This window comes from Dendrobates tinctorius, unplaced genomic scaffold, assembly GCF_039654945.1.
Source record: "Dendrobates tinctorius isolate UK_male_01 unplaced genomic scaffold, ASM3965494v1 ptg000055l, whole genome shotgun sequence".
Taxonomy (NCBI): domain Eukaryota; kingdom Metazoa; phylum Chordata; class Amphibia; order Anura; family Dendrobatidae; genus Dendrobates; species Dendrobates tinctorius.
Window position 1 is genome coordinate 1,158,026 of NW_027361723.1, and position 23,391 is coordinate 1,181,416.

Below are 23,391 nucleotides of genomic sequence, written 5' to 3' on the forward strand. Positions count from 1 at the left end.
TGTCAACACCTGGGCAGGCAGAGGGCTCCACCTGCCCTGAAGAAAATCGAGGATGAAACCCAAAGTTACAAAAAAAAGGTGACATCAAAGTGGCAGAACTAGCTCTATTATTCAAAGCAAATTCGGCCAAGGGCAAAAATGAAACCCAATCATCCTGATCAGCAGAAATAAAACATCTCAAATATGACTCCAAGGTCTGGTTTGTTCTCTCTGTCTGCCCATTGGTCTGAGGGTGAAAAGCAGAGGAGAAGGACAACTGAATTCCCAGCCTGGAACAGAAAGTTCTCCAAAATCTAGACACAAACTGGACTCCTCTGTCAGATACAATGTTCTCAGGAATCCCGTGCAAACGAACCACCTGTTGTAAAAACAGGGGCACCAACTCAGAGGAAGACGGCAACTTAGGGAAAGGTACAAGATGAACCATCTTAGAGAACCTATCACAAATCACCCAAATAACAGTCATCCTCTGAGAGACCGGCATATCAGAGATGAAATCCATTGAAATATGGGTCCATGGCCTCTTGGGGACAGGCAAAGGCATCAACAACCCACTAGAGCGAGAACACGATTTAGACCGGGAGCACGTCCCACAGGACTGCACAAAATTCCTGACATCACGAGACAAGGAGGGCCACCAAAAAAAACGACTCACTAGATCTCTAGTACCAAAAATACCTGGATGACCAGCCAAAGCAGAGCAATGAACTTCAGACATCACTCTCTTCTTCCGCTGGTCAGGAACATACAACTTTCCACTGGGACAACGCTCAGGTTTGTCCTCCTGGAAATCTTCCAGAGCACGTCTCAAATCGGGCGAGATGGCAGAAAGAACTACCCCTTTGCCTAAGATGGTAGCAGGCTTGGTCACCACAGGAGAATCAGCAAGGAAGCTCCTAGAGAGGGCGTCTGCCTTGACATTCTTTGTTCCAGGAAGAAAAGAAACCACAAAATCAAAACGTGTAAAAAACAAGGCCCACCTAGCCTGTCTAGGGTTCAAGCGCTTAGCCGACTCTAGGTAAATCAAATTCTTGTGGTCAGTGAGGACCACGACTTGATGCTTAGCTCCCTCCAACCAATGTCTCCACTCCTCAAATGCCCATTTCATGGCCAACAGTTCCCTATTCCCCACATCATAGTTACGTTCAGATGGATACAACTTTCGGGAGAAGAAAGCACAGGGATTCATTTTAGAAGTTACAGGATCCTTTTGGGACAAAACAGCTCCTGCACCAATCTCAGAAGCATCCACCTCTACCTGGAATGGAAGTGAGACATCAGGTTGCCGCAAAACCGGGGCGGAGGTGAATCTTCGCTTCAACTCCTGAAAGGAAGAAACAGCCTCAGGAGACCAATTCAACACATCAGCACCCTTTTTAGTCAAATCAGTCAATGGTTTGGCAATACTAGAAAATTTTGCTATAAATTTCCGATAAAAATTAGCAAAACCCAAAAACTTCTGGAGGGCCTTCAAAGAAGTGGGCTGAACCCAATCGTGAATGACCTGTACCTTGGCCGGGTCCATTTCAATAGTTGACGGGGACAAAATAAATCCCAAAAAAGAAATCCTCTGTACTCCAAAAAGGCAATTAGATCCCTTGACATAGAGGGAATTCTCCCTCAAGATCCGGAACACAGTCCGAATATGTTCCACATGAGAATCCCAATCCTTGGAGAAGATCAAAATATCATCCAGATAGATAATCAAAAATTTATCGACAAAATCTCGGAAAATATCGTTCATGAAGCACTGGAAGACAGAAGGGGCATTAGTGAGCCCAAAAGGCATCACCAGGTACTCAAAATGTCCCTCCGGAGTATTAAACGCCGTCTTCCATTCATCCCCATGCTTAATGCGAATAAGATTATACGCCCCCCTGAGGTCAAGCTTGGTAAACCAGCAAGCACCTTTAACTCTGGAGAATAGATCAGAAATCAGGGGTAACGGATACTGATATTTAACAGTAATTTTGTTGAGGGCACGATAATCAATACAAGGTCTTAATGATCCATCCTTTTTGGCTACAAAAAAAAACCCGGCACCCAAGGGTGACGAGGATGGTCTAATATGACCCTTCTCCAACGCCTCCTTAATATAGGACCGCATAGCCTCGTGCTCGGGTACAGATAAATTGAAGAGCCGACCCTTGGGAAATTTACACCCCGGGTTTAGTTCAATTGCACAGTCATAGCTCCTATGAGGAGGCAAGGACGCAGACTCATTCTCACTAAATACATCATAAAAGTCTGCCAAATAGTCAGGAACATCATGCGACTGAGGAGAGGTGGAAAACACCGGAGCCTCACTAAAGGCACACCGACAACCCCAACTCACCACACACAGATTTCCAATCCAAAACTGGATTATGAATCTGTAACCAGGGAAACCCCAGAACAACAGTATCATGCAGATTATGCAACACCAGAAATCTGCAATTTTCTTGATGGTCTGGGGCGACCCGCATTACCACCTGGGTCCAAAACTGGGGTTTATTTTTAGCCAAAGGAGTAGCATCAATTCCCCTCAAAGGGATAGGCGTCTGCAGAGGTGTCATCGGAAATCCACAACGTTTAGCAAAATCCAAGTCCATTAGGTTTAGGGCTGCTCCCGAATCCACAAACGCCTTGGCGGAAAACGTGGACAGGGAGCAGATCAGAGTAATAGCCAGAAGAAACTTAGGTTGAACACCCCCAACAGAAAACGTGTGTGCAAAGCGTTTCTCTCGTTTGGGACAGACAGAAATAATATGCGAGGCATCTCCACAGAAAAAACACAACTTATTACGCCTTCTGAACTCCTGACGCTGCTCTCTGGAAAAAACTCTATCACATTGCATAGGTTCAGACATTTGTTCAACAGGTGGCAACACCTCTCATGCAGCTCTGCGTTCGCACAAACGCCGATCAACCTGAATGGCTAATGACATAGAATCGTCCAGACCAGAGGGAACAGGAAATCCCACCATAGTATCTTTTACGGCTTCTGACAACCCCTTCCGAAAGAGAGCAGCCAAGGCATTATCATTTCAGGTAGTAAGTACTGCCCACTTTCGGAATTTTTGACAGTACAATTCTGCAGAATCACGACCCTGGCTCAATGCCAGCAGGGTCTTTTCAGCCTGATCAATGGCATTAGGTTCGTCATACAACAACCCCAAAGCTTGAAAGAATGCGTTCACATTAGTCAGAATAGGATCATCTGGTTTCAAAGAAAACGCCCAATCCTGGGGATCGCCACACAGCAAAGAGATGACAATTTTAACCTGCTGCGCGGAGCTCCCTGACGAGTTAGGCTTCAAGGCAAAAAATAATTTACAATTATTTTTGAAATTCAAAAATTTAGACCGATCCCCAAAAAATACATCAGGAGTAGGAATCTTTGGTTCAGCAGCATGTGAATGAGCAAGGTAGGCGGAAATTCCCCGCACTTCCGCAGCGAGCTGCTCCACACGATCAGACACTTGCTTTATCTCCATTGAGAGAAAAAAAAATTCCCCCTACCGCCTTTTTTTTATACCATTCTTTCCTGCTATTGAGTACCCTAGGATCTGTGGTATGGCGGGTGATTCTGTTATGAATGAGTCACCGTAGGAGGCAAAAGCAGAAATACAAGCTAAGTCCAGAAAACCAGAGAAGTTGGCAACTATCAGATTGCAGACCCCTGAACCTATCAACACAACTAACAGTAGCCGTGGGGGGTTCCTACGATGCCCTAGACCCCTCGTTCACAGCCGGAGAAATACATAGGCCTAAAGAAAGAAAGGGGAAATCTAAACTGCCCCAGAGCAGACCCCAAAGCAATAGGCAGCCCCCAACATATAATGGCGGTGAAGCAAGATGAAAATACTAACACAGACAGAAAGATAGACTGAGCAAAGACGGGGGCCCAAAACTACCTAGATAGGAAAGGACAGGAAGGCTGCTGTCTGCAATCTGCCAAAACCCTATCAAAGACATAAGCCAACCAGCTGATATGAAAAAGGCCCTGAAGCAGCTAGGCTTCAAAAACTGAATCAGCACTCAGGTATTTTCAGAAGACAAAGCTAAATGAATTCAGCACACCCCAGCAGGGAATGGCAGAAATCCAGAAAAACAAAGCAAAAACAAAGTCAAAGCACAAAAGCAAAAGGCCGAGCAGCAAACTTAGCTTTGGAGGAGCAGGAATTCAGACTGGTCTCCAAGGATCCCACAGAGAAATCACCCGCAGGGCAGAAGGGCGTCGGCAGCATTATATCCAGTCCGTAACTCCACTCAGCCAGTCATAATCATCAGCCTCAGGTGTTTGACAATCAGGCTCACTACCTTTCTTTACCAGAAGAGGGAGTTCCTCGGGCCTCAGTAATGAAGGGGAAAATGAACTCACAACAGTACCTCCCCCTTGAGGAGGGGTCACCGAACCCTCAACTACGCCACCAGGCCTCAGTAATGAAGGGGAAAATGAACTCACAACACATCTACCTATAATATTCTGTTATTCGTAACCTTCTATACTGTTACTCACAAGAAAAGCCTCCATTCCTTTCTTACATTCATTCAGTGAGTTGGCAATCACCACTTCCTCAGGAAGAGAATTCCAGAGCCTCACTGCTCTTACCGTGAAGAACCCTCTTCTATGCTGGTGCAGAAATTGTCTTTCCTCCAAACGAAGAGAATGTCCCCTTGTTCATGTCACAGTCCTTGGTACAAACAGTTCATTGGAGAGATCTCTGTATTGCCCTCTGATATACTTGTACATATAGATTAAGTCTCCCCTAAGTCTTCTCTTTTCTAGAGTAAATAGACCTAATTTTGATAACATTTCTGGGTATTGTAGTGAACCAACTCCATTTATCATTTTAGTAGCCCGCCTTTGAACCCTTTCAAGTTCAGTAATGTCTTTCTTGAGCACCGGCGTCCAAAATTGCACACAATCCTCCAAGTGTGGTCTGACGAGTGATTTGTACAGAGGGAGAATTAGGTTTTCCTCTCGTGTCCCCAGACCTCTTCTAATGCATCCCATGACCCTATTTGCTTTGGTGGCAGCTGCCTGACACTGGGCACTCCAATTTAGCTTCTTATTGACTAAGGCTGGTTTCACATTAGCGCTTTATAAGCGCACGCTCGGCCGGGGGTAGCTCCGCCCCCGAGCCGGCTCTCTGCCCGGCGTGCCCGCCCCTTGCTTGTAGCGCCACCTCCTAGCGCACAGCGGCGCCTGCGATCGGCGCACCCTATCTTTAGCATAGGGTGTGCAGATCGTGCGCAGGCCGTGCGCTAGTTGCGCTTTGACCTGCGCTGCGCACTTTTGACGGTGCGCCGTGCGCGCCAAAATCCGAAAAGTTTGATTTTGGCGCGCACGGCGCACCGTCAAAAGTGCGCAGCGCAGGTCAAAGATCAACTAGTGCACAGCTTGCGCACGATCTGCGCACCCTATGCTAAAGATAGGGTGCGCCGATCGCAGGCGCCGCTGTGCGCTAGGAGGCGGCGCTACAAGCAAGGGGCGGGCACGCCGGGCAGAGAGCCGGCTCGGGGGCGGAGCTACCCCCGGCCGTGCGTGCGCTTAAAAAGCGCTAATGTGAAACCACCCTAAGATGCCTAAGTCTTTTTCCTTGTCTGATTTCCCCAGCAGTTTCCCATTTAGTAAGTAATTGTAGCATCTGTTTCTCCTTCCCATGTGCATAACCTTACACTTATCTGTGTTAAACCTCATTTGCCATTTTTCAGCCCAATTCTCCAATTTACTCAAATCTGTCTGTAGTTGCAAACTGTCCTCCTTTGTGTTAACTACCTTACTTAGTTTTGCATCATCTGCAAATACTGATATTTTACTGTGTAAGCCATCCACTAGATCATTAATAAATATATGAAATAGTAGGGGGCCCAATACAGACCCCTGTGGTCCCCACTAGTAACCCTGGCCCAGTCTGAGGATGCCCTATTAATAACCACTCTTTGTTTTCTATCACTAAGCCAGCTACCTACCCATCTACACACATTTTCCCCTAGCCCAAGCTTTCTCCTCTTACTTACTAATCTTTTATGTGGGACAGTGTCAGATGCTTTAGAGAAGTCGAGATAAATGACATCCAATGATTCTCCTGGGTCCATTTGAGAGCTTACATCCTCATAGGAGCTGATCAGGTTAGTCTGACAGGAGCGATCCGTCATAAATCCATGTTGATATGGAGTTAAACATTTATTAACAGTGAGATATTCCATAATGGTTTCCCTTAGAAACCCTTCACAAATTTTACCCACAACAGATGTTCAGCTTACCGGCCGATAGTTTCCAGGTTCCCTTTTACACCCCTTTTTGAATATTGGTACCACATTTGCTTGCCGCCAATCAAAAGGAACAGACCCTGATTCTATAGAGTCTTTAAATATAAGGAATAGAGGCCTGTCTATCACATTACTTAACTCCCTTAATACCCGAGGGTGAATGCCATCAGGGCCTGGTGATTTGTCCATTTTAATCTTACTAAGGCGGTTCTGCACTTCTTCCTGGGTTAGGCAGGTAATACTTAATGGGGAGTTTACATTATCACTCTGCATTTCCCCTGGCAAATCCTTTTCCTGTGTGAACACTGTTGAGAAAAAAGTATTTAAAACATTTGCTTTTCCCACATCGCTCTCTATGATTTCACCCTCATTGTTCTTTAACCCCTTTCTGCCATGAAAAGTACTATCCCGTCCATGTGCCCTGGGACTTAATTCCCAGGGACGGGATAGTACATCATAGCGATCAGCGGCGCCCACTTGGTGAGCGCCGCTGATCGTGGCCGGGTGTCAGCTGATTATCACACGGACCGCCCCCGACACATTAACCCCTTCTACACCGCGATCAAACACGATCACGGTGTACCGGGGGTTAAAGGGAAGCATCGGCAGGGAGGGGGCTCCCTCCGTGCTTCCCTGAGCCCCCCACGGCAACGAATCCAAGATGGCGACGGGGAGCTTCGGGGGCCTGCAGGGAGCTGACTTCCTCAGTGCCTGCAAAGCGCAGGCATGAGGAAGTCTGATCGCTGATCTGTCACAGGACAGTGATGTCCCACCTGGGACAATGTAATAAAGTTTAAAAAAAACAAAACGTGTTAAAATAATTTAAAAAAATCGCCAAATAAATTAGGAAAAAGAAAAAAATATTCCCCCAATAAATTCATTTTTTGGAAATAAAAAAAAAAATAAAAGTACACATATTTGGTATCGCCGCGTCCGTAACGACATGCCCTATAAAACTGTCCCATTAGTTAACCCCTTTAGCAAACCCCTTAAAAAATAAAAATAAAAAACGAAGCAAAAAATAATGATTTATTATCGTACCGCAGAACAAAAAGTGTAATAACGCGCGATCAAAAAGACGCATATAAATATCCATGGTACCGCTGAAAATGTCATCTCGTCCCGCAAAAACGAGCCACAACACAGCATCATCAGAGAAAAAGTAAAGTTATAGCTCGCAGAATAAAGCGATGCAAAAATAATTATTTTTTATATAAAATAGTTTTCATTGCATAAAACCGACAAAACATAAAAAAACGACCTAAATGAGGTATCGCTGTAACCGTACCGACCCGAAGAATAAAACCGCTTTATCAATTTTACCGCACGCGGAACAGTGTAAACGCACCACCCAAAAGAAATTCATGAAACGCTGGTTTTTGTTCATTCTGCGTCCCAAAAATCGGAATGAAAAGCGATCAAAAAAAGTAATGTGCCCGAAAATGGCACCAATAAAAATGTCAACTCGTCCCGCAAAAAATAAGACCTCACATGACTCGGTGGGTCAAAATACGGAAAAATTATAGCCCTCAAAATGTGGTGATGCAAAGATATTTTTACAATAAAAAGCGTCTTTTAGCGTATGACAGCTGCCAAACATAAAAACCGCCATAAATAGTAATTCAAACCCCCCGATATCACCCCCTTAGTTAGGGAAAAATAATAAAATTAAAAAAATGTATTTATTTCCATTTTCCCATTAAGGTTAGAGTCTGGGCTAGGTTTGGAGTTAGGGTTATGGCTGAGATTAGGGTTAGGGGTGTGTTGGGGTTAGGGTTGGAGTTAGAATTGGGGTTTTTTCACTGTTTGGGCACATCAGGTGGTCTCAAAACGCAACATGGCGTCTGATCTCAATTGCAGCCAATTCTGCGCTGAAAATGTCAAATGGTGCTCCTTCCCTTCCAAGCTCTGCCATGCGCCCAAACAGTGGTTTACCCCCACATATGGGGTATCAGCCTACTCAGGACAAATTGCACAACAACGTTTGGGGTCCAATTTCTCCTGTTACCCTTGGGAAAATAAAAAATTGGGGGCATAAATATCATGTTTGTAGAAAAATTATGATTTTTTTATTTTCATGCCCGGGCGTTATAAACTTCTGTGAAACCCTTGGGGGTTCAAAATGCTCACAACACATCAAGATAAGTTCCTTGGGGGGTCTAGTTTCCAAAATGGTGTCATTTGTGGGGGGTTTCAACTGTTCAGGTACATCAGGGGCTTTCCAAACCCGACATGGTGTCCGATCTCAATTCCAGCCAAAAAAGTTAAATGGCGGTGCTTCCCTTCCGAGCTCTGCCATGCGCCCAAATAGTGGTTTACCCCCACATGTGGGGTATCAGCATACTCAGGACAAATTGCACAATAACTTTTAGGGTCCTGTTACTCTTGGGAAAATAAAAATTGGGGGTGAAAAGTGGAAAAAATATGATTTTTTTATTGTACGGCTGTAGGTTATAAACTTCTGTGAAGCCCTTGGGGGTTTAAAGTTCTCACCACACATCTAGATAAGTTCCTTGGGGGGTCTCGTTTCCAAAATGGGTCACTTGTGGGGGTTTCCACTGTTTAGGTACATCAGGGGCTCTCCAATCGGGACATGGCGTCCGATCTGAATTCCAGCCAATTTTGCATTGAAAAAGTCCTTCCCTTCTCTGAGCGCTGTCATGCACCGAATCAGTGGTTCCCCCCCACATATAAGGTATTATCGTACTCAGAACAAATTGCACAATAACGTTTGCAGTTCAGTTTCTCCTGTTACCCTTGGTAAAATAAAAAAAATTGGACCTGAAGTAATTTTTTTGTGAAAAAAAGTTAAATGTTCAATTTTTTTTTAAACATTCAAAAAATTCCTGTTAAGCACTTGAAGGGTTAATAAATTTCTTTAATGTGGTTTTGAGCACCTTGAGGGGTGCAGTTTTTAGAATGGTGTCACTTTTGGGTTTTTCTTATCATATAGACCCCTCAAAGTGACTTCAAATGTGATGTGGTCCCTAAAAATAAAATGGTGTAAAAATGAGAAATCGCTGGTCAAATTTTAACCCTTATAACTTCCTAACAAGAAATATTTTGGTTCCCAAATTGTGCTGATGTAAAGTAAACATGTGGCAAATTTTATTTATTAGGTTTCTTGTGTGCCGTATCTCTGTGATTTAAGGGCATAAAAATTCAAATTTGGAAAATTGCAACATTTTCAAAATTTTTGCCAAATTTCTGTTTTTTTCACAAATAAACACAAGTTATATGAATGAAATTTTACCACTAACATGAAGGACAATATGTCATGAGAAAACAGTGTCAGAGTCACCGGGATCCATGGAAGCGTTCCAGAGTTATTACCTCTTAAAGGGACAGTGGTCAGAATTGTAAAAATTGGCCCGGTCATTAACGTGCAAACCACCCTGGGGGGTAAAGGGGTTAAAGGGCCGACACCATCAATTTTAATCTTTTTACTGTTTATATAATTAAAGAATAGTTTGGGGTTTGTTTTACTTTCCTTAGCAATGAGTCTCTTGAGTTCTTTTGCTAAATGTATTTGGGTTTTTTTTTACACATTTAATTTTTTTCTCTATAACTTTTTAATGCTTCTTCATTGCCTTCCTGCTGATAAATCAGTGATTTTATGAAAACTGCAGCAAGTGACAGATCGCTGGAATCAGGGTCTCTGGGTCCACAGCTGCTGCTCTCAGATTAGGTGGTGACAACCTGCTGACGGATTCCCTGTCACCCCTCTGTGATTCTGAGCCCAGTGCCGATGTCAGGACGCTGCTCTATGGCTGGTGATGGCGATATTCTGGCGTCTTCTCCACCAGGTAACCATGTGACCTGTCCGCGCCTACTGGGTGAACTACAAGTCACATCAGCCGGTGAGACCCCCGCTCCACGGACGAGACGCCGAGAGCCCCGGGCACAGAGTCACCACCGCCGCCACCTGGGGGAGAGGACGAGCAGCACCGAGGTGAGGGGGAAAAGAAGAGTCACGGCCAGCTAGTGGGGGTACGGGAAGAACTACAAGTCCCAGCACGGCCAGCTAGTGGGGGGAACGGGAAGAACTACAAGTCCCAGCACGGCCAGCTAGTGGGAGTACAGGAAGAACTACAAGTCCCAGCACGGCCAGCTAGTGGGAGAAGAACTACAAGTCCCAGCACGGCCAGCTAGTGGGGGGAACGGGAAGAACTACAAGTCCCAGCACGGCCAGCTAGTGGGAGTACAGGAAGAACTACAAGTCCCAGCACGGCCAGCTAGTGGGGGGTACGGGAAGAACTACAAGTCCCAGCACGGCCAGCTAGTCAGGGTACAGGAAAGAACTACAAGTCCCAGCACGGCCAGCTAGTGGGGAGAAGAACTACAAGTCCCAGCACGGCCAGCTAGTGGGGAGAAGAACTACAAGTCCCAGCACGGCCAGCTAGTCGGAGTACAGGAAGAACTACAAGTCCCAGCACGGCCAGCTAGTGGGGAGAAGAACTACAAGTCCCAGCACGGCCAGCTAGTGGGGAGAAGAACTACAAGTCGCAGCATGTTCAGGCTCACAGGCTGTCATTATGGGATATGACACCAGGAGGACAATACCTCCCATCATAGCCAGGCTGTTATACACTACAAGTCCCAGCATTCTCTGCCTCCTCAGTCACCTGCCGCTGCACTCCGCCCACTCACGTGACTGGTCACACGCTGGTGACATCATCACAAGTCCTGTAGCCGCGACCTATTATACTCTTCACAGCTAGACCCCGCCCACTCACACGGGACCCCGCCCTCTCACACACGGGTCACACGCTGATGACGTCACTGCAGGTCCTTCGGCTTTTCCGCTCCTCATCTGCAGATGTGAAGGAGGTGAAAGAACAAACAGAGGAATCTCCCGCATCACGTGACGCTGTGGAGCCCCCGGCTATGAGGAAGGTGACAGGAGCATAGAGCCCCAGGGAGGAGCGAGAAAGGAGAGTGCAGCTCTGGAGGTAACGGGGGGGACACGGGGGCCGGAGCTCAAGCGCTGGAGTAACCGCCCCAAAAGTGGGTCCGAAAAGCGTCCAGAGGGGCCCAAGCAGCGAGCTGTGTTTTATATAGACGGTGCGTGTTTCTTAGAGATGTCTCAACACTTCTCACCTCACCGTCTCCCTCCGCCCCCCCCCACCACTTTTCTCTGTCCCCCCTCACCGCCGCCCCCCTCCCTCCTCCCCGTCTCCCTCCGCCCCCCCCCCCTCCTCACCGTCCCCCTCCCCCCCTCACCGTCCTCCTCCCCCCCCCTCACCGTCCCCCCCCCCCCTCACCGTCCCCCCCCCTCACCGTCCCCCCCCCCTCACCGTCCCCCCCCCTCACCGTCCCCCCCCCTCCCTCACCGTCCCCCTCCCCTCCCTCACCGTCCCCCTCCCTCACCGTCCCCCTCCCCACCGTCCCCCTCCCCCTCACCGTCCCCCTCCCCCTCACCGTCCCCCTCCCCCTCACCGTCCCCCTCCCCCTCACCGTCCCCCTCCGCCCCTCCCCCCTCCGCCCCTCCCCCCTCACCACCTTCCTCCACCCCATCCTCGCCGCCTCCCTCGCCTTTCCCCCCTCCGCTCCCCTCACCTTCCTCCCTCGCCGCCTCCCTCCACCCCCCCTCACCTTTGATTTAAACCTTGATCTTGACCAGTGTAGTAGATGCCTCCCCCCCCCCTGATGCTTGTCAGTGATTCAGGCAGGTGGGGGGGCCCTCAGGCCTGTCTGTGAGCCTACCTGGCTCAGTAAAGCTGTCATATTGTATGCATGTCATCTGCACCAGTCAATATTATCTGCAGTTTTTCTGAAATAGGTTGGTGAATCTTGCGCATCAACCGTCCTGTGCAGAGAAGTCCTGAAACCCTCTGCTGCCAACCCAGTTTCAAAGCGTTGCTCACAGGCCATCTTGTTACTATGGTCCTTGGTTGGATGAGTTTATTTCTCGGACTTCTGAAGGCATGAGCTCTCATTTTCAGTAAAGTAAACCTCAGTCCTCATGTCCTCCTTAGATACAGTCATATGTAAAAGTTTGGGCACCCCTATTAATGTTAACCTTTTTTCTTTATAACAATTTTGGTTTTTGCAACAGCTATTTCCGTTTCATATATCTAATAACTGATGGACTCAGTTATATTTCTGGATTCAAATGAGGTTTATTGTACTAACAGAAAATGTGCAATCTGCATTTAAACAAAATTTGACCGGTGCAAAAGTATGGGCACCCTTATCATTTTCTTGATTTGAACACTCCTAACTACTTTTTACTGACTTCCTGAAGCACTAAATTGGTTTTGTAACCTCATTGAGCTTTGAACTTCATAGCCAGGTGTATCAAATCATGAGAAAAGGTATTTAAAGTGGCCACTTGCAAGTAGTTCTCCTATTTGATTCTCCTATGAAGAGTGGCATCATGGGCTCCTCAAAACAACTCTCAAATGATCTGAAAACAAAGATTATTCAACATAGCTTTTCAGGGGAAGGATACAAAAAGTTGTCTCAGAGATTTAACCTGTCAGATTCCACTGTGAGGAACATAGTAAGGAAATGGAAGAACACAGGTACAGTTCTTGTTAAGCCCAGAAGTGGCAGGCCGAGAAAAATATCAGAAAGGCAGAGAAGAAGAATGGTGAGAACAGTCAAGGACAATCCACAGACCACCTTCAAAGACCGGCAGCATCATCTTGCTGCAGATGGTGTCACTGTGCATCGGTCAACAATGCAGCGCACTTTGCACAAGGAGAAGCTGTATGGGAGAGTGATGCGAAAGAAGCCGTTTCTGCAAGCACGCCACAAACAGAGTCGCCTGAGGTCTGCAAAAGCACATTGGGACAAGCCAGTTACATTTTGGAAGAAGGTCCTGTGGACTGATGAAAAGATTGAGTTGTTTGGTCATACAAAAAGGCGTTATGCATGCGCTGTATTGTTGACCGATGCACAGTGACACCATCTGCAGCAAGATGATGCTGCAGGTCTTTGGAGGTGGTCTGTGGATTGTCCTTGACTGTTCTCACCATCCTTCTGCTCTGCCTTTCTGATATTTTTCTTGGCCTGCCACTTCTGGGCTTAACAAGAACTGTACCTGTGTTCTTCCATTTCCTTACTATGTTCCTCACAGTGGAAACTGACAGGTTAAATCTCTGAGACAACTTTTTGTATCCTTCCCCTGAAAAGCTATGTTGAATAATCTTTGTTTTCAGATCATTTGAGAGTTGCTTTGAGGAGCCCATGATGCCACTCTTCATAGGAGAATCAAATAGGAGAACTACTTGCAAGTGGCCACCTTAAATACCTTTTCTCATGATTTGATACACCTGGCTATGAAGTTCCAAGCTCAATGAGGTTACAAAACCAACTTAGTGCTTCAGGAAGTCAGTAAAAAGTAGTTAGGAGTGTTCAAATCAAGAAAATGATAAGGGTGCCCATACCTTTGCACCGGTCAAATTTTGTTTAAATGCAGATTGCACATTTTCTGTTAGTACAATAAACCTCATTTGAATCCAGAAATATAACTGAGTCCATCAGTTATTAGATATATGAAACTGAAATAGCTGTTGCAAAAACCAAAATTGTTATAAAGAAAAAAGGTTAACATTAATAGGGGTGCCCAAACTTTTACATATGACTGTATTTGTTTCTTAGTTTGTCCTTCCAGTGTTTCTCTAGATGTCATGCTACAGGAAAACAAACTTTGAAATAAGTCTGCCTAAAAATCAGTCCCACATTTATGGCTGCTTATACCGGGGCAGGCGAGCCTCCCATGGCCATACACGTGCTTGGACATCTCCCCGTTCGCTGCCTCGCCTGGCGGGGGGGGGGGCGAGTATCCCAGTTAGCCAAGTAAGTTCTGGTCCCGGAGTTGGAGTTATCGGGCAATTATGACACAGCCCGTGGATATGCAGTAAGTGGCGATGTTGAAAATACTCATTTAATCCATCATGTGAAACCTCCCAACAGCCTTGTTTCCTCTGCTCGGTAAGCGAGGTTCTGCATTTCACAAATTATGTTGTCCTCTCTCTCTCTCTTGTCCTCTCTCTCTCTCTTGTCCTCTCTCTCTCTCTTGTCCTCTCTCTCTCTCTTGTCCTCTCTCTCTCTCTTGTCCTCTCTCTCTCTCTTGTCCTCTCTCTCTCTCTTGTCCTCTCTCTCTCTCTCTTGTCCTCTCTCTCTCTCTTGTCCTCTCTCTCTCTCTTGTCCTCTCTCTCTCTCTTGTCCTCTCTCTCTCTCTTGTCCTCTCTCTCTCTCTCTCTTGTCCTCTCTCTCTCTCTCTTGTCCTCTCTCTTGTCCTCTCTCTCTCTCTCTTGTCCTCTCTCTCTCTCTCTCTTGTCCTCTCTCTCTCTCTCTCTTGTCCTCTCTCTCTCTCTCTTGTCCTCTCTCTCTCTCTCTTGTCCTATCTCTCTCTTGTCCTATCTCTCTATCTCTCTTGTCCTCTCTCTCTCTCTCTCTCTCTTGTCCTCTCTCTCTCTCTCTCTCTCTTGTCCTCTCTCTCTCTCTCTCTCTCTCTTGTCCTCTCTCTCTCTCTCTTGTCCTCTCTCTCTCTCTCTCTTGTCCTCTCTCTCTCTCTCTCTCTTGTCCTCTCTCTCTCTCTCTCTCTTGTCCTCTCTCTCTCTCTCTCTCTCTCTCGTCCTCTCTCTCTCTCTCTCTTGTCCTCTCTCTCTCTTGTCCTCTCTCTCTCTTGTCCTCTCTCTCTCTCTCTCTTGTCCTCTCTCTCTCTCTCTTGTCCTCTCTCTCTCTCTTGTCCTCTCTCTCTCTCTTGTCCTCTCTCTCTCTCTTGTCCTCTCTCTCTCTCTCTTGTCCTCTCTCTTGTCCTCTCTCTCTCTCTTGTCCTCTCTCTCTCTCTTGTCCTCTCTCTCTCTCTCTTGTCCTCTCTCTCTCTCTCTTGTCCTCTCTCTCTCTTGTCCTCCCTCCCTCTCTCTCTCCCTTGTCCTCCCTCCCTCCCTCTCTCTCTCCCTTGTCCTCTCTCTCTCTCTCCCTTGTCCTCTCTCTCTCTCCCTTGTCCTCTCTCTCTCTCTCTCCCTTGTCCTCTCTCTCTCTCTCTCCCTTGTCCTCTCTCTCTCTCTCTCTCTCCCTTGTCCTCTCTCTCTCTCTCTCTCCCTTGTCCTCTCTCTCTCTCTCTCCCTTGTCCTCTCTCTCTCTCTCTCTCCCTTGTCCTCTCTCTCTCTCTCCCTTGTCCTCTCTCTCTCTCCCTTGTCCTCTCTCTCTCTCTCCCTTGTCCTCTCTCTCTCTCCCTTGTCCTCTCTCTCTCTCTCCCTTGTCCTCTCTCTCTCTCTCCCTTGTCCTCTCTCTCTCTCTCCCTTGTCCTCTCTCTCTCTCTCCCTTGTCCTCTCTCTCTCTCCCTTGTCCTCTCTCTCTCTCCCTTGTCCTCTCTCTCTCTCCCTTGTCCTCTCTCTCTCTCCCTCCCTTGTCCTCTCTCTCTCTCTCCCTCCCTTGTCCTCTCTCTCTCTCCCTCCCTTGTCCTCTCTCTCTCTCCCTCCCTTGTCCTCTCTCTCTCTCTCCCTCCCTTGTCCTCTCTCTCTCTCCCTCCCTTGTCCTCTCTCTCTCTCCCTTGTCCTCTCTCTCTCTCTCTCTCCCTTGTCCTCTCTCTCTCTCTCTCCCTTGTCCTCTCTCTCTCTCCCTTGTCCTCTCTCTCTCTCCCTTGTCCTCTCTCTCTCTCTCTCCCTTGTCCTCTTTCTCTCTCTCTCTCCCTTGTCCTCTCTCTCTCTCTCTCTCTCCCTTGTCCTCTCTCTCTCTCTCTCTCCCTTGTCCTCTCTCTCTCTCTCTCTCCCTTGTCCTCTCTCTCTCTCTCTCTCTCCCTTGTCCTCTCTCTCTCTCTCTCTCTCCCTTGTCCTCTCTCTCTCTCTCTCTCCCTTGTCCTCTCTCTCTCTCTCCCTTGTCCTCTCTCTCTCTCTCCCTTGTCCTCTCTCTCTCTCTCTCTCTCCCTCTTGTCCTCTCTCTCTCTCTCTCTCTCTCTCTTGTCCTCTCTCTCTCTCTCTCTCTCTCTCCCTTGTCCTCTCTCTCTCTCTCTCTCTCTCCCTTGTCCTCTCTCTTTCTCTCTCTCTCTCTCTCCCTTGTCCTCTCTCTCTCTCTCACCCTTGTCCTCTCTCTCTCTCTCTCCCTTGTCCTCTCTCTCTCTCTCTCCCTTGTCCTCTCTCTCTCTCTCTCTCCCTTGTCCTCTCTCTCTCTCTCTCCCTTGTCCCCTCTCTCTCTCTCTCTCCCTTGTCCCCTCTCTCTCTCTCTCTCCCTTGTCCTCTCTCTCTCCCTTGTCCTCTCTCTCTCCCTTGTCCTCTCTCTCTCCCTTGTCCTCTCTCTCTCTCTCTCTCTCTCCCTTGTCCTCTCTCTCTCTCTCTCTCTCTCTCCCTTGTCCTCTCTCTCTCTCTCTCTCCCTTGTCCTCTCTCTCTCTCTCTCTCTCTCTCCCTTGTCCTCTCTCTCTCTCTCTCTCTCCCTTGTCCTCTCTCTCTCTCTCTCTCTCCCTTGTCCTCTCTCTCTCTCTCTCTCCCTTGTCCTCTCTCTCTCTCTCTCTCTCTCCTTGTCCTCTCTCTCTCTCTCTCTCTCTCTCTCTCTCTCTCCCTTGTCCTCTCTCTCTCTCTCTCTCTCCCTTGTCCTCTCTCTCTCTCTCCCTTGTCCTCTCTCTCTCTCTCTCTCTCCCTTGTCCTCTCTCTCTCTCTCTCCCTTGTCCTCTCTCTCTCTCTCTCTCCCTTGTCCTCTCTCTCTCTCTCTCTCTCTCCCTTGTCCTCTCTCTCTCTCTCTCTCTCTCTCCCTTGTCCTCTCTCTCTCTCTCTCTCTCTCCCTTGTCCTCTCTCTCTCTCTCTCTCTCTCTCCCTTGTCCTCTCTCTCTCTCTCTCTCTCTCTCCCTTGTCCTCTCTCTCTCTCTCTCTCTCTCTCTCCCTTGTCCTCTCTCTCTCTCTCTCTCTCTCTCTCCCTTGTCCTCTCTCTCTCTCTCTCTCTCTCTCTCCCTTGTCCTCTCTCTCTCTCTCTCTCTCTCTCTCTCTCTCTCCCTTGTCCTCTCTCTCTCTCTCTCTCTCTCTCTCCCTTGTCCTCTCTCTCTCTCTCTCTCTCTCCCTTGTCCTCTCTCTCTCTCTCTCTCTCTCTCTCTCTCTCTCTCTCCCTTGTCCTCTCTCTCTCTCTCCCTTGTCCTCTCTCTCTCTCTCTCTCCCTTGTCCCCTCTCTCTCTCTCTCTCCCTTGTCCTCTCTCTCTCTCTCTCTCTCTCTCCCTTGTCCTCTCTCTCTCTCTCTCTCTCTCTCTCCCTTGTCCTCTCTCTCTCTCTCTCTCTCTCTCTCTCTCCCTTGTCCTCTCTCTCTCTCTCTCTCTCTTGTCCTCTCTGTGAATCAGGGCCTCTCCTTTTTTCACAAAGGTGCCTGCAGGACTAGATCCCTCCGGTTCATTCCGTTTTCCCGTCCAAAAGTCCTTCTGAATGACCTACAAAGGATGGACAAGGAACAGAATGAGATCACCAAAAGATTATTAAACTTCACCTTGGAGATGATCTACCTGTTGACCGGAGAGGTAAACCTTTCTATATTGCTATCTTTATTATTTAAAGGGAATCCTAGGGAAGGGAATTATACATAGTTGGCAGTATCAGGAACCATACCAGTGTCCTGTACATAACAGCTCCCAGACCTTTCAAGTGACGTAATGTACGTAACCACAGAACACGTGAAGATCGACCACCAATGTGGTCTGTTAGGTGTCATCTTAATACACCAAAGTATGTTGTAGGAAAGCAAAAGCCAGAAACCAAGACAACCGGATGGCCAGAATGTGGTTTGGAGATGAGGAATTTTATTGACCGGCTGACCTCCATATTAATCTGTTGCTATAACAAGGCGGCATATAATTCTTTACTGTAAGAGTAGTGAGAATATACAGGGGTTGGACAAAATAATGGAAACATCAACAAAAGTTAGTGTAATATGGTGTAGGTCCACCTTTTGCGGCGTTTACAGCCTCAATTCTCCGAGGTATGGATTCATACAAGGTGCGAATTGTTTCCAAAGGAATTGTAGCCCATTCTTCAGGTAAAACACCCTCCAGTTCTTTGAGCGACGATGGAGGCGGAAATCAACATCTAGCTTGAATCTCTAAGATCGGCCATAAATGCTCAATAATGTTGAGGTCTGGGGATTGTGGGGGCCAGATGAGATGCTCCACTTCATTACAATGTTCCTCGTGCCATGCTTTAACGATTCTAGCTGTATGAATTGGTGCATTATCATCCTGAAAGATGGCGTTCGCCTCCGGGAACAGTGCTTGAACCATAGGATGCACTTGGTCGCCCAAAATGCCTAAATAATTGCGGCTGTTAATTCTTCCATTATGGGATATCATTGGCCCTGCGGATCACCACGAAATAGCTCCCCAGATCATCACAGAACCTCCGCCATCTTTTACGGTTGGGAGAAGGCAGTCTGGATGGAATGCTTCTATAGGCTGTCTCCAAAACGTACACTCGGCCGGAGGTTGGAAATGGAGTAAACGATGATTCGTCTGAGAATATCCCACGTTTCCACTGCTCGAGGGACCAATTCTGGAGGTTTCTACACCGCTCTAAACACTTGGAAACATTTGTCATTGAGAGCAGCGGTTTTCGAATTGCAGCTCTTCCGTGGAATCCAGATTTGTGCAGCTCCCGACGAACAGTTTTCGTGGAAACTGGGTTCTGTAGGTGTTCATTGAGCTCAGCAGTGTTTTTCGGATTCGTGGTCTTGCGATCCTCTCTCACAGTTCGCTTTAGAGTCCGACGGTCTCTCTCAGTCTACTTCGACTTTCGGCCGGACCTGTGCTTTGCTGCGGACGTTTTTCCTTCTCTTTCAAACGCAGTCATTACTTTGGAGACAGTACCTCATGACACGCCAAACATTCGGGCACTTTCTGTTACACTAGCGCCGGCGATACGAGCACCAACAATTTGGCCTCTTTGAAAATCCGAGAGGTCTGCCATTGGTATCAGGTTCTCATCAATGTTCTTACAATTCTGCAAAACAAACAGTTAATTTACATACACATATCACATAACACAAATAATCAGCTACAAAACATTACCATATGTCACGGTTTGCATGTTTATAACATATTCGAAGATTATGAGGCCAAAATGTTAGGTGTTTCCATTATTTTGGCCAACTCCTTTATATATCGCTGCTCAAGAAAGTTGTCATGATGAACAGATGAGCAAATTTCCTGAAATGCATTTCCGGTTCAATTCGTCATGAATTAAAAGTGCTCCATTTTAAGCACTGTAAAGCAAAAGTGTCATCAGTATATATGGCAGTGAGTACACACATGAAGTGTGGTGGTCAACAACCCGAGTAATAACACACTGCAGTGTCAGGCTTTTTGTGCTTTGAAATTAAAAAGCAGTCCAAAAATTATCCCTTTTGGCGGGGGAAGATATGTGTGTGTGTGTGTGTGTGTGTGTGTAAAATATATATATATATATATATATATATATATATATATATATATATACACACTAGCTGAAGAGCCCGGCACTGCCCAGGCATAGTAACTAACTGTGGTTAGTTATAACAAATTATAATTATCCTCCATCCCATAGTCCAGTGCCCATATACCCATCACACATCCTCCATCCCATAGGCCCGTGTCCATATACCCGTCATACATATCCTCCATCCCTTAGTCCAGTGCCCATATACCCATCACACATCCTCCATCCCATAGTCAACCATTATGACATAATGAGGGGCGGGGCTTGATACGCACACTTTTTCCCCAGTATGTAGTTAGGGGCAAAATTGTTTGGTGAATTAGAACGCGCGGGGTTAAAATTTCGCCCCACAACATAGCCTATGACGCTCTCGGGGTCCAGATGTCTGACTGCCAAACTTTCTGGCTGTTTTGTGACGGTGCTGATACCAATCCCGGACGGACACACACACACACACACACACACACACACACGCGCATATATATATATATATATATATATATATATATATATATATATATATATATATATATATATATATATATATATATATATACAGTGTCTATGGGAAAAGCAATCTCATTGCAAACGATCCAAAAATTATACACTTTTTGGGGGTTCAGCAACATGTTTGGGTGTTTGGAAAGTAAAGAAGCAATATGTTCTGTTATTCAGAGCAGTTTCTGGTTTGTTCTTATATTTACCCTGTGCAGAGTAGAATTCCTTCCCAGCAGTGCAGAATGCAACATGATGGACAGGCAGGAGATGTGCAGCTATGTAGTGACAGTGGTAGCAGCAATGCAGTATGGAGCATGATGGACAGGCAGGAGATGTGCAGCTGTGTAGTGACAGTGCTAGCAGCAGTACGGTATGGAACATGATGGACAAGAAGGACATGTGCAGCTGTGTAGTGACAGTGGTAGCAGCAGTACGGTGTGGAACATGATGGACAAGAAGGACATGTGCCGCTATGTAGTGACAGTGGTAGCAACAGTACGGTATGGAACATGATGGACAGGCAGAAGATGTTCAGCTGTGTAGTGACAGTGGTAGCAACAGTACGGTATGGAACATGATGGACAGGCAGAACATGTGCAGCTATGTAGTGACTGGTAGCAGCAGTGCAGTATGGAACATGATGGACAGGCAGGAGATGTGCAGCTGTGTAGTGACAGTGCTAGCAGCGCAGCAGTACAGTATGGAGCGTGATGGACAGGCAGGAGATGTGCAGCTGTGTAGTGACAGTGGTAGCAGCAGTACGGTATGGAACATAATGAACAGGCAGGAGATGTGCAGCTGTGTAGTGACAGTGTTAGCAGCAGTACAGTATGGAACATGATGGACAAGAAGGACATGTGCAGCTGTGTAGTGACAGTGGTAGCAGCAGTACAGTATGGAACATTGTGGACAAGCAGATGATGTGCCGCTATGTAGTGACTGTGGTAGCAGCAGTACTGTATAAAATATGATGGACAGGCAGGAGATGTGTAGTGACAGTGGTAGCAGCAGTGCAGTATGGAACATGGACAGGCAGGAGATGTGCAGCTGTGTAGTGACAGTGGTAGCAGCAGTGCAGTATGGAACATGATGGACAGGCAGGAGATGTGCAGCTCTGTAGTGACAGTGGTAGCAGCAGTGCAGTATGGAACATGGACAGGCAGAACATGTGCAGTTATGTAGTGACTGTGGTAGCAGCAGTGCAGTATGGAACATGATGGACAGGCAGGAGATGTGCAGCTGTGTAGTGACAGTGCTAGCAGCGCAGCAGTACAGTATGGAGCATGATGGACATGCAGGAGATGTGCAGCTGTGTAGTGACAGTGGTAGCAGCAGTGCAGTATGGAACATGATGAACAGGCAGGAGATGTGCAGCTGTGTAGTGACAGTGGTAGCAGCAGTACAGTATGGAACATGATGGACAGGCAGGAGATGTGCAGCTCTGTAGTGATAGTGGTAGCAGCAATGCAGTATGGAACATGGACAGGCAGGAAATCTGCAGCTATGTAGTGACAATGTTAGCAGCAGTACAGTATGGAACATGATGGACAAGAAGGACATGTGCCGCTATGTAGTGACAGTGGTAGCAACAGTACGGTATGGAATATGATGGACAGGCAGGAGATGTCCAGCTGTGTAGTGACCAGGGCTGTGGAGTCGGTAAGCCAAACCTGCGACTCCGACTCCTCAATTTCCCTTACACCGACTCCGACTCCAACTCTGACTCCGACTCCCACACATATTGCTTATATTTAAGTGAAAAATTTATTGTAGTACAATGTGAACCTCAGACATTTAATCATTTTTATGATCCAATAATCAAGATATTTAGATAAAACAGAATATATATTGGTGTACTACCCGGTTTTCATTCTTTTTGGTACAGATACGATATGGATAGACAGATATGGATATATAGATAGAGCAGATTTCTAATCTGCTTTTGCTATTGAAAACATTATCTATGAGCTCAAAAACCTTTCAGGTGATGCAGTTTTTTAAAAAGATGATCAGCTTTTGCAGCTGAAAAACGTATCCTCAAAAAACACAGGAAAAACGCTGTGCGTGAATGTAGCCTTAGATCAGGAATAGAACAGCCATTTATAGGACATTTCATAACTTTCCCAAACTCCTATGAAAAAATATTCAGCACATCCTGCATTGAATTACTGTACCCAATTTATTATATATTTTAGGAGTCGGTCCATTTTAGACCGACTCCGACTCCACCAAAATGAGCACCGACTCCGACTCCACAGCCCTGGTAGTGACAGTGGTAGCAGCAGTACAGTATGGAACATGATGGACAGGCAGATGATGTGCCGCTATGTAGTGACAGTGGTAGCAGCAATGCTCGTATGGAGCATGATGGACAGGCAGGAGATGTGCACCTGTGTAGTGACAGTGGTAGCAGCAGTGCAGTATGGAACATGATGAACAGGCAAGAGATGTGCAACTGTGTAGTGACAGTGGTAGCAGCAGTACTGTACAGAATATGATGGACAGGCAGGAGATGTGCAGCTGTGTAGTGACATTGGTAGCAGCAGTACAGTATGGAACATGATGGACAGGCAGATGATGTGCCGCTATGTAGTGACAGTGGTAGCAGCAATGCAGTATGGAGCATGATGGACAGGCAGGAGATGTGCAGCTGTGTAGTGACAGTGGTAGCAGCAGTGCAGTATGGAACATGATGAACAGGCAGGAGATGTGCAGCTGTGTAGTGACAGTGGTAGCAGCAGTGCTGTATAGAATATGATGGACAGGCAGGAGATGTGCAGCTGTGTAGTGACAGTAGTAGCAGCAATGCAGTATGGAGCATGATGGACAGGCAGGAGATGTGCAGCTGTGTAGTGACAGTAGTAGCAGCAGTACAGTATGGAACATGATGGACAGGCAGGAGATGTCCAGCTGTGTAGTGACAGTGGTAGCAGCAGTACAGTATGGAACATGATGGACAGGCAGATGATGTGCCGCTATGTAGTGACAGTGGTAGCAGCAATGCTTGTATGGAGCATGATGGACAGGCAGGAGATGTGCAGCTGTGTAGTGACAGTGGTAGCAGCAGTGCAGTATGGAACATGATGAACAGGCAGGAGATGTGCAGCTGTGTAGTGACAGTGGTAGCAGCAGTACTGTATAGAATATGATGGACAGGCAGGAGATGTGCAGCTGTGTAGTGACATTGGTAGCAGCAGTACAGTATGGAACATGATGGACAGGCAGATGATGTGCCGCTATGTA

General features: G+C 46.9%; 1 protein-coding gene across 1 annotated transcript in view; it reads left to right on the top strand.

The window, feature by feature from the left end:
* Window positions 1-10,991: 10,991 nt before the first annotated feature.
* The window catches only part of LOC141091590 (uncharacterized), a 127,259-nt gene continuing 114,859 nt past the window's right edge, over window positions 10,992-23,391 (top strand). The window contains exons 1-2 of the mRNA XM_073577256.1: window positions 10,992-11,210; window positions 17,554-17,705. Of these exons, the coding sequence (XP_073433357.1) occupies window positions 17,628-17,705 (78 nt within the window). The 5' untranslated portion in view covers window positions 10,992-11,210; window positions 17,554-17,627. The remainder of the gene's footprint in view (window positions 11,211-17,553; window positions 17,706-23,391) is intronic.